Here is a 12,074-nt window from a genome sequence, read left to right as displayed (position 1 = left end):
GAGGGAGCTATCCATTATTTAGGTTTGTCTCATTCATGATTCATAATGAAGTGCCTGGTGTTTTAATAAAGATTATGTGAACATATATTTAAAAATGTAAAAAGTCATGTGTTGCTGACGCTGCTTAGTTTTTGTACCTGGGGCTCTCCAGAGAATGGAACGATAAGATATTCAGGCCTTACTGTGCCGTTTTAATGTAGATTTGTTAAACTGCTGTTGCTAAATTTCCCCACACTGTATTCCCGGTTATGATGTTCTGTACTTGTTCAACAATCACAGACTAACAAAGCTTTATTCCATTTTCTTTTTCAGATCTACTATTATAGTAAGAATATTTTGTTGTGTTAAAACTCTTGTGAAGTTATCCCCATGTGTAAATGGGGATAAATGTCTTAGATAGGTCTTCAAAAAGCTCCTGCTACTTTCCTAAGTTTTAACATGCTGACAAAATCCTTTTGGAAGCCTTTTCATAGTTCACTTGTTTAAGTTAGTATGAGTGGTTAACTGCAATGAATAACTTCATAAGCTACAAACCCATCTGATTTCTTTGGCTGTATAGTATGGATCTCCAGTCATCAGATGTGCTATACTTACGGATGGATTGCCTAGTAGAATTTCTTTCTTTTTGAGATCTGGAGCCATCAAAACCCTGATTAACCTCTGATATTCATGTGGTGCTCTTGATCTTGAAGACAGATTCTGCAACAAAAAGTTAACGGCTGCCATATGCCGAGTGTTTTGTGGGCAGCGCTGACCTGAAAATGAACTTGCTCTTTGACTGCTGTTTTCTTCTTTTTTTGCAGGTTTGGTGTGGAGATTACTGATGAAGAGTTTGAGCTGCTCATTGACAGAATCTCCCTTGATGAAGACGGAAATGTCCGGTACCCCCAATTCATGGCCATGTTTGACTCTAGGTATGGCTTTATTTTTGGTTCTTTTTGGGACAGACTCAGAAACCCTTTTAAACTCTAAGTAAGCATCGGAATATCCTTTAAATGTGCACACTGTATTTATCTCAAATGCTTCTTTGACAGCTTTGCATATCTGAAATCTGTTCAACATTTATCTGAGGAATCAATGAGCCTCTCTCCTGACTGTTTCAATACTGTACATAGAACATCCGATTCCTTTACCTTTCTGCACACTGTAATAAGTGACTTTTAAAGCAGTTGACTTTTTTTTATATTAACAAGAAATTTAATTCTAATTTCTTTAAAGAATAACAATTCTATCCACAGTTCCTTGGCTAATTATTTTACTTTACTCAAAGTGGATGATCTCAAATGAATGAAACTATGTAAAACTGATGCAATCACACTTATCACCATGATATTATTACACATCCAAGAATACTATTTGTCCGTGATTATTAACATGACAGGTGTATCAGAAAAAGCATGCTAGTCAGCAGTAGTTAAAGAACAGCTGTTTCAAATAAAATAGAAGGCAAATGTCCCTTACCTTTGATACAGCGCTTTAAAAATAAACACCAGCTTGTGACAAGGAAGTGACCCAGATTGGCTCTTAACATTTTAGTACATTTATCCTCACAAATCAACTACAGTCAAATTGAATTTACTTTAGATAATTGTTTATTAAATGTAAAATGCTTTCTTCCATGAGATTTGTGCTGTCTTTCAGAAATAATAATCATGATAAAAAAAATCAACATATCAAGCCTTCTAACATTGCTTATTACTCATTATTGAGAAGGGGGTTTATTTCAACTTCAACTGGCAATGTCAGTTATAAAACATGAGAGATACATAAATGTTAAAACCTTCTTCCACCGTTAACTTCTTCCCAGAGGCCTTAGACTTTGCCTTTGTGTGGTCTTATTTTTAATATGTAAAAGTATCCAGTAAACAGCTGGTGTAGTGAACACTAAGAAGATATTAAACGTGTGTGGGAACTGTGCGGAGAAAATCCACACCGATTTAGATTCAGTGCATTGGTTTTCCATTTTTTTTATTAAAAAGGGGAAAAAAAGTAACTGTTAGAAATGCTGGAAAAAAGTTACTACTGGTCAGGCTTGGGGTAAACAATAGCACAGTGTTGTCGCGGGCTGCTTCCAGGACTTAGATATTCTTCCCATGTCAGTATAACCACTACTGGGAGGTAGCTCGATTAAGGATTACCATATCATTAATAGTATCCATGACTTTTGTTCAAAGACTACTTGTGTAATGTTGCCTTGTGGATGAAGCTGCTTAATCTGCTGAGTCGCAGCTGTAGAGAGGGGCTTCTTCAGAGCCGCCCACACTGACTTCCCTGTCCCCCTAAAGCGATTCAAGAAAAAAAAAACAGACAGAAACAACAATCAACTCAAACAGAGAAAAAAGAAACAACCATTCTACACTTCCACATTCATCTACAAACCCCGATCCCTGCCAATGTTATCCATTCATCCCATCTCCAACATCCCCATCGCTACTCGGATGGTGGCCGGCTTAGCTCTGGCCAAAGATTTTTCTCTCTTCCTCTATCTATATATAATATTCCATCTCTCTTCAACTTTCTGTGTGTGTGTGACATTGAAATTATCAACGTGTGACTACTAGCCTCCCTGAATCACGCTGAGCTGTTTTATTCCCTTTTTTCCCTGAGGTCGTGTCTTACACGGAGTCCCCACTGTGGCTGGCAGCTTTGGGTCAGCAATCCTTAAGACAGAAACATGGGCTGAAATTTTCCACCCCTTATTATTTCTTCACTATCGCCCCTTCACTCCGCTCTTACACTTCAGTATTTCGGGGACGAACTTCCCCCCCCCCCCTTTCTATCCCGACTCTTCCACACCTCATTCACCCTCCCTTTTGTAGCCTCATATCAAATTAACCCTCCTATAGCAGGAGTAGACAGATATGGTCTCAAATGAATGCTAATAGCGCCATGTGAACAATGTATTTAGTTAGACTGCCTAATTTTAAAAACAACGCATGTAGTTGTGTCTCGAAACAAGAAAACACTGTAAACAAATTGATTCTACACAGTTTTGTTTTGCCTCGGTAATTCTAACTAAAAAAGAAGGGTGAAGACGGTTAAAGTGATTTTAGAAGCTAAATGAAAACTTTGCACTGCTTTTCCAAGAAGGGATTTCTCGGTTTCAACTAATCACGGATTGCTCACATATTGCAATTAGTATTCATTTGCTAACTTGTCACATCTTAGTCTCCTCGAATGCTGAAACACCACTAACGTTCTACTGCCTGATTTCTACTGTGATTTATCATACAACACCCATTTCTTTTATTCTAGTTTTTTTTCTTGTACAGGGTCTAAACTTGATCAGCTATTCGCAGAGAATGGAGCAAATGGAGCAAAATTCCAGCTTTCTCTGCCCTAAAATGTGGGCTCCCCCCCCCCCCGACAGCCCCAACACCTGCATCTTTGCATCATCCACTTTGCATGGAGACCGAGGTGCCATTCGCAAATACATACATTAATAAATTAACAATGAACAAATCATTTAATCCTGACCGCCGTGTGCCCCTGCAATTGTGATTTGGTGTTCTGAAGCAATTTTGCCATTGGTAATTATTTCGATAAAGTCCTCGGTTACTTGCTAAGTGTCAGGCTAATTTTCGCATTGTTTTCGCTTGGTTAATTCCGTCTGACCCCGGGTCGCCCCCAGTAACCGTGTCTCTCGTGGAGACTCCGAGTGGTCTTCCCGTTCAAATAGATGGAAAGTGCCTGTCATTACCCGTGGACAAAAGCCTCCACGTTTGCAGCTAACAACCTCCCAAAAGCAGCCACACCGTTCACCCAAGCGCAAGAAAAACTCATTTAGTGATGTCTTTTGTTTTTTCCATTCAGAGGAACTTGTAGGGTTGACTGGTGTCAAGTTTGTCAGGTGTTGGATGTGTTCAACTGCCACTCTTTTCACACATGACGATATGGCGACTCTATCAGCAACCAGGCTCCCGTTCGCCTCATGCCTCGCCTTTCTGATAACCTTTATGCGCAGAACCTTTCAACGCCATGTTAATGAGTAAATTCCCCTGTTACCATGGACCAGACTACTTTTAATACACACGGCTACTAAGGTCACTTTCCTCTTAGCATCAACATTGTCGTTAGTTGAACCTGAGAGATGAATGGACCAGGGGCTGTTTGCATTGTAGGTACTGCCGATTCCAATTAAATGGAGGGTTCTCAATGGCAGACAATGATGGCAGAACAGTGTGGTGTTGTTGAGGAAGGCTTCTGAGGATTTGACTGAATCAGATGATAGTTAATTAAGAAAAACTCAACTTGATAGATGATGAGAAGATAGGTGATAGTCATAAGTTTGCTTCAGTTATGAAATGCATTTACAATTAATTTGCTTTGTCCCCCGTTGTGCTTTTTAGTATTACTTTTACTTTATTAGTGTTTTAGCTGCTTCTAATCTGCAACAGTTGCAACATTTTCCTCTAAACTATTATCTGTTTTGAGGTGAAAAAGATTTATTCAACTCAAACCAAATGGTCATTCGTTCTGTACCAGCGGGTGACAGGATAGCTTTTTACCAATGGTTTATGCCAGTTAAAGTAAGGGAAGCATAATATATTAACGGTGCGGATGTACCGCTATTGTGATGCTGCCTTGTGACAATACAACTGAGAGTCAGGCTCCAATCTGACTCGGGCTCGAATCTGACTCAGAGCTCAGTGGTCTAAGAGCCTTTGGGGTAGGTAGTTTCACATCACTTGGGCTTGTTGCCAAATTTAGTATAACTCCAGTGCACTGTCTAACCTGGTTTAAAATGTGACCAGTGGGGCAGGGTCCCTCAGACCTCCTGTATACTTTGTAAACTTTTGGCGAGTTATTTTAATATTGAGAAGACAGATGCTCCTGCTCAGGTTCTCTAAACATTTAACGTTTACGGCCGAGGAGCAAAGCTCTGCCCATGTGTATCAGCTTACTTCAGTAGTACCACCCAGCCATTTGACGACAACAACAACAACTTGCATTTATATAGCGCTTTCAACATAGTAAAACGTCTCAAGGCGCTTCACAGCAGTGTTGTCAAACAAAATTTGACACCAAGCTACATAAGAGGATACTAGGGTAGATGAGCAAAAGATTGGTCAAAGAGGTACATTTTAATCTCCACCTTACCCCCTCCTCCACCTTACCCCCACCCCTCTCCACTTTCCCTCTCCACTCTGCTCTAGCATCGCCCTGTAGCCTCTTGTACCCTCAGAACAACAGTCATCAATGGATTCAGCAAAGGAGGACAAAGGGATTAATTAAGAGGGGGGGGGGGGGAATAGAGTATGAGAGTAAGCTTGCAGGGAACATAAAAACTGACTGCAAAAGCTTTTATAGATATGTGAAGAGAAAAAGATTGGTGAAGTCAAGCGTAGGTCCCTTGCAGTCAGAATTAGGGGAATTTATAATGGGGAAAGACATGGCAGACCAATTAAATACATACTTTGGTTCTGTCTTCACAAAGGAGGACACAAATAACCTCCCAGAGATGTCAGGGAACATAGGGTGTAATGAGAGGGAGGAATTGAATTAAATCAGTATTTGTAGGGAAATGGTGTTCTGAGGGTACAAGAGGCTACAGGGCAACGCTAGGTAACAATTATCCTCATCCCTCTAACCCCGCTTGACCTGTGGAGTCCACTTGGTTTTGGCTCCCGGTGTCACGGGAAATCCACTAGTGTTATAGTAAGTTTGTGAATAAGGAAGTTCCTCATCGTGGTATCGAGATCTCACTGACAGGAGACAGCAGAAGGCTCTACGCTGTCGTGTTCTGTTTCAGTTGAGAAATAATAGTTCATTTATCCACTTTCGACAGGAAAGGCGTTTCTAGCCTCTTTGACGAGAAGTCGGCAATCATAACAAGGGGTAAAGGTCTGCACGAGGAACAGTCCTCAAACCAACTGGATGAAGACAGGAGATACGGTAGAACCCCCGAGCAGGTGCTGTTTTATACCATCTCGCCAGGGAACCAATGTGTCCGACTGTTATTTACATATCAACCTTTATTAAGATTTACTCACCGGTTTTAGAAGTAAATAACATGTTAATTGAAAGCGCTTAATTATTCGTAATTAATGTTCCTGTTTAAACGTTAATACATTGCATAAGGAACACGATGATGCCTCAGAGTTATTGATAGGTTATTGCCTGACAGAGGCTAAGAGATAAACATTGGCAGGCTCAAATGTGCAGTGCATTTGATAATGAAACTGTAACTATGATAATAAAACCCTATGTGTATCCCTTTACTGATACAGGACTGGACTGGCGTTTATTCAGAAACATTCCTCCAAAGGGCATTTTGCAAATATAAAGTATGAGGTTTAACTTGACGATGTAACTCTCTGATTTTTTTTTTTTTGCCGGCACAGCTCTTCAGGATTATTAAAACTCTGTTAGATAAACAGTACCAAGAAGTTGAGAAAGAATTTGAAGAACTGGATGAAATTAACTCGAGGCGGCTCAACCATGAAACGATGTACCGGCTTCTGAAACGGTAACTGTGTGTGTGTGTGAGGGGATAGGACTGGCGAGTTGGAAATATTCTCCAAATGATAATACAGTAACATTCACAAGTCGTGTGGGGTATTTTAGAACTCTCTGCTAAACACTTCGCTCCATTTAAAGTATTTGTGTATTTGCAGTTATTTCCAAACGTGTCCAACTCCTCCTGCCTGACTGTCTTGTTTATTTTCGCTCCTCTTCCCTGCCAGATTTGATGTTTGCCCAGAGGTAACTCGTGGCGAGATTCGTAGGCTCTGGCAAACGCTGATCACGAACCAGGACAAAACACTGGATTTCCTGGAGTTCGTGAGACATTTCGGCCACTCTCCGAAATCCGCCTGTTTCCCCAACGCCAAAATCAGCCCTCCGAGAAAGGGAGACTGCGATTTAAGAATGCGCTCGAAAAACCTCAACTGTGCGTCTGACATCCTGGTGGACAGTGTTCGCGCCAAAGTGAGGATCCTGGCTTCCAATTCAATGACAGCGTCCTCCCTGTTTAATATCTATATCAATCATCATATATATATAAATGCAACGTCGTTAAGCTAAGCAAATCATTGTTGATTTAACTTTTACAACTTCCAGGTTGACTACTTGTGGGACGATCTTAGGAAAGAATTTCAGGAGCTTGACCCCTACCGCACCGGTTTTGTCAGCAAAGAGGAGTTTAAAGATATCCTGACCGAGCTGTGTATGAATTTAAATGAATACGAGTGCGAAATGCTGGCAAAGAAATTCGAAGTCAATGGAGATGGCCGGTAAGGTCAACCTCGTTCACTCTCTCCAGCGACTGAATTCGAGCTCGGAGCTCCGAGAGAGAGGGGGGAAGGAGTGCACAGGGAGACAAAATCTATTTGAACATATTTTGGAGCTGAGACGATCGGTTTTAGAGTGAATTTTTAGTTGCCCAGGAAATTAAACATCGCATTGAAAGAGCTGACCAGGTTAAGTAAGGCGGGCCTCAGAAGGGGTCTGCAGACTGGCAGTGACGTGAACAGTGCAGCAAGCGTGAAAATGAAGCAGTCAAATTAAAAAGCCCAAAAGAACCTAGAACTATATACAATAGCAAAATACTGCGGATGCTGGAAATCCGAAATAACAACAGAAGACGCTGGAAAAACTCAGCAGGCCAGGCAACATCCGTGGAGAGAGAGAAAGAGTCAACGTTTCAGGTCGAAACTGAAGAAGGGTTTCAAACGTTGACTCTATTTCTCTCTCCACGGATGTTGCCTGGCCTGTTGAGTTTTTCCAGCGTCTTCTGTTGTTATTTAGAACTATATACATATGTTAACCTGACTTTTCTCTTTTTAGATGCTGACTTACTTGTGTTTCCAGTATATTTGGTTTGTCATTGAATGTCTAAGTCAACTCACCTCTCCTCAAGTGTCTCAGCCAACTAGAGTAGTTACGTTTAGCGATTCTGCTGAGCAACATCCCTTATAAGAGCATAGGAATGATAAGGACAGCTAAATCCATTAGGCCCTAAAGAAGTTGGTCTCTCTTTTCTTATAGATCAGCTTTACCTACCTGCCTTCTCACCATATTCCTCAACCTCTTCTCTTCAGCAATGCATCCAGTTGTTACTTGGACACATTTATGCAGCCTGCATCAATCCTGGAAACTTAGCAAACTACACTCTTACCCTTTGGCTGAAAAAAATCTATCTGACTTTCCTTCTTACTCCTAATTTCCTAATATTTATATCAGCATGTAATTATATAATGGTACTGCTAAGCTTCAGAATGTGTGATTGTATCCTACTGTTCCTTTATCCTTCTCCAGAATTTACATTCTGCTAAATTTTACATTAATTTAAAGTTAAGTCAAGTAGCAACATTTAACTGAGACTACAGCCACAGTAGACAAATAAACACAGAGTGGATCTCACGAGAGTTCACTGTGGTTCACAATTCATCTTTGGGAAACTTTCATTTAGTGATGTCGCTGAGGTAGGTGTTATGATGCACAGGGGCACATGTGTACGTAATGAAAAAACTTGCCATTTAGTTAAAAGAAAGAAAGAAAATGTAGTCACTGTAATACTGTATGGAAATATAGAGAAACAATCGTTTGGTGGGGGAGTTTATTACAAAAATTACATCATGACAGGATAACATTGAGAGGTTGCTTTTGACTAGAAGGATGACAGTAAGACATGACCAGCTGAAGATTGCCTTTATACTGCAGTCAGGGAGCTGCAAAGAAAGAACTTATATAGTGCCTTTCACATTCTCCTCATGTCCAAAGTGCTTCACAACCAATTAAATAAACAACTTCTATTTATATAACACCTTCCACATCCTCAGGATGTCCCAAAGTGCTTTACAGCTAATCAATTATGTTTGAAGTATAGAATTTTATATAGGCAATTTTATATCGGCAAACTACAGTTCAGGTTTTAAACTAACCACTGCTGGGGGTTTCGGTATATGGTTCTCTTGACCCAATTTTTTGGATCCCTAGATTGAAACAATTGCTCTACATAGAGCCGGCATGGACTTGATGGGCTGAATGGCCTCCTTCTGTGCCGTTATGACTCTTAAGTGCTGATGGTGAACCGCATCTGACCAGCTTTATGGCACTATTATACTAATATACTATATTATACTATAGCTACCAGTCTGAGACAGATAACTACTCAGTGAGACAGGCAGACCCAATTTAAACTATCGACTGTGCTTAGCTCTTTAGTTTAGGACAGCATAACTCTGCACATGTGTCCAGAGCTGTGCTCAACAGTAGAGAAATGCCAATTCAATTTTCATGTTAACTAAGAGTGACCATCAACTCCTTGCTAATAGTGGGGAAAAAATGAAACCTCAGAAGTACAAAGGACTGCCTGAGAACCTTTTAAACTTGGCTTTGCAGCTGATTTTTCAGTTTTATTGCATCCAGAGTATAGCCTTCAAAAGAGACCTGCACCGATTCTTGGCTGGGGCAGAGATCACATCTTATAAAAAGTAACCGATTTAAAAGTTAACGTCAGTATGGCCAATGTGGTCTCCTGGACTAGTTTTGATTGCCTGAGGGGGTCAGAGAAGGATTTTCTAGATTTGTTTCCTCCTTTTTTGGTCCTGAGTTTCTTGTGGATTTTTGCCCCTCACAGGAGATTACATGGCTGTTAAAGGGGGTAGAAAGTGTCCAGTCATCATGCTCCAGGCATCATGAGTGTGGGGTAGGTTTGCTGGACCAGCTGGCTTTTTTCTGCCCGTCACTTATGTGGAAGCTGAAACCGTTTAACATCAATACAAACTATGTACTATAACTGGTATATAAGTAATTTCTGACACTATCTACCTAATCTGCAGTAAGAACAGATCTCTAAACCCAAGCCATCAATTCTTTCTAAATGACTTTTTCTTAGAGAGGATTGGGTAGTGTGATAGTGTATTGGACCAGCAATCACCATATAAATTGTGGAATTGAATTCAATACATCTGGCCATTTGCGGGCTAGGATGACCATGGAAGTGGTCTTGTTATAAGATTGGTTCACAAATGTCCTTCAGGTAAGAACATAAGAACATAAGAAATAGGAGCAGGAGTAGGCCAATCGGCCCCTCGAGCCTGCTCCGCCATTCAATAAGATCATGGCTGATCTGATCCTAACCGCCAATCCACTATCACAGAACCATCTCCTGAATCTAACAGAATTAGACACACGAAATAGGAACAGGATCAGGCTACACGGCCCCTGGGCCCGCTCCGCTACCCACAGGGCCATGACCGATCCGAACCTAGACTCATGTCCAAATTCCTGCCCGCTCCCCGTAACCCTTAATTCCCTTTACTTCTAGGAAACTGTCTATTTCTGTTTTAAATTTATGTAATGATGTAGCTTCTACAGCTTTTTGGGGCAGCATATTCCATGGACCTACCACCCTCTGAGTGAAGTAGTTCCTCCTCATCTCAGTTTTGAAAGAGCAGCCCCTTATTCTAAGACTATGCCCCCTAGTTCTAGTTTCACCCATCATCGGGAACATCTTCCCCGCATCCACCCGATCCAACCCCTTCACAATCTTATATGTTTCAATAAGATCGCCTCTCATTCTTCTGAACTCCAATGAGTAGAGTCCCAATCTACTCAACCTCTCCTCATATGTCCATCCCCTCATCCCCAGGATTAACCGAGTGAACCTTCTTTGTACTGACTCGAGAGCAAGTATGTCCTTTCTTAAGTATGGACACCAAAACTGTACGCAGTATTCCAGGTGCGGTCTCACCAATACCTTGTACAACTGAAGCAATACCTCCCTATTTTTATATTCTATCCCCCTAGCAATGAAAGCCAACATTCCATTGGCCTTCTTAATCACTTGCTGCACCTGCATACTAACCTTTTGAGTTTCGTGCACCAGGACCCCCAGATCCCTTTGTACTTCAGTACTAAGGGAACCTATCACCTTTACCCAGTCTAGCCTACATGTGCCTCCAGACCCACACTATGTGCTTGACTCTTAATGCCCTCAGGGTAACTAGGGATGGGCAACTAATGCTGTCTTGCCCGCATCCCAAGAGCACATTTTTGAAAAATACTTTAATCGCCACCGTATACAATTTTCCAAATCCCTATGTTGCTGACCTCAGTACTTTCAAATCCTATCGCTGGCCGAAGCAATTGAATTCAAATCCCTAATCTTTAGGGATGACTGTTACTAGGTGCAAAGAAGAATAAGAATCCGTAGAGTCGGGTGTACCAGTAATAAAATAGCAAATGGTGCTGAAGAACAGTGCACTATAAATCCAGTCATACCTTCATTGTTACTTTCAACGTTTTGAAATCGACTAAAGGAGATAAAATAATTTATTTGGAGTTTTGAAATATGTGAGAATAACTTGCCTGTAAATGTAAAATGTCTGTCGACTACTGATTCTCATCTTAACTTGGTCGCCAGGGTTTCCTACCTAGACTTCTTGAAACCATTTGCGATGCGCAGGCAACAATGGCGAGAGGGAAGCAACATGGTGGCGGTGCTGCAGCATCCTCTCACGCATTTTACTGAACGTCACAGCACAGGGCTGGACACCATCACAGCAAGGCTCCGGCGAAAGGTAATCTACACAAGCCACAGAGAGGCCGGTGGTGATAATATATATATATTAGACAATTAAATCGCCTGTGGGTCAGGTAGTTTGGGATTTATGTCCTATATTACTGCATAGCAAAATAGACCTTTCCATGGAGATATTAAAGGGGACTGTGCAATAAAAAGGAACTGACCCAAAAAAGTGGAGGGTGGGTTGGTACAGAGGACACGTGCTTAAGATGAGCCTGTCTTCGTGATAATAAAGGGCTGGAAAACTTCATTGTTTCGAGGGCGAGAAGAGCAAGAGGAGCCCTATGTGGCAAGATAATGATGCCTTCCAATAAAAAAAGAGACTTGCATTTATATAGTGCCTATCATGACCATCGGACGTCCCAAAATGCTTTACAGCCAATGAAGTACTTTTTGAAGTGTAGTCACTGTTGTAATGTAGGAAACGCGGCAGTCAATTTGTGCACAGCAAGGCCCCACAAACAACAATGTGATAATGGGCCTGAATCTGCGGTCGGAGGCTTTCCGCGGGCGAATGCCTCCGAACCGCAAGAAAAACACG

At 41.3% G+C, this 12,074-nt stretch overlaps 1 protein-coding gene across 1 annotated transcript in view; it reads left to right on the top strand.

Moving 5' to 3' along the window:
* Positions 1-12,074, top strand: part of LOC147124077 (EF-hand calcium-binding domain-containing protein 6) — a 118,177-nt gene that overhangs the window by 97,233 nt on the left and 8,870 nt on the right. The window contains 6 exon segments of the mRNA XM_085981305.1: positions 804-914; positions 5,789-5,912; positions 6,345-6,469; positions 6,687-6,930; positions 7,063-7,235; positions 11,372-11,528. Coding sequence (XP_085837431.1) covers positions 804-914; positions 5,789-5,912; positions 6,345-6,469; positions 6,687-6,930; positions 7,063-7,235; positions 11,372-11,528 — 934 coding nt within the window.

Source organism: Somniosus microcephalus, chromosome 1, assembly GCF_052327205.1.
Source record: "Somniosus microcephalus isolate GS21.2 chromosome 1, FLI_Smic_1.0, whole genome shotgun sequence".
Classification (NCBI taxonomy): Eukaryota; Metazoa; Chordata; class Chondrichthyes; order Squaliformes; family Somniosidae; genus Somniosus; species Somniosus microcephalus.
Note: the sequence above shows the minus strand (reverse complement) of the source record. Positions and strands in the feature narration are given on the sequence as shown.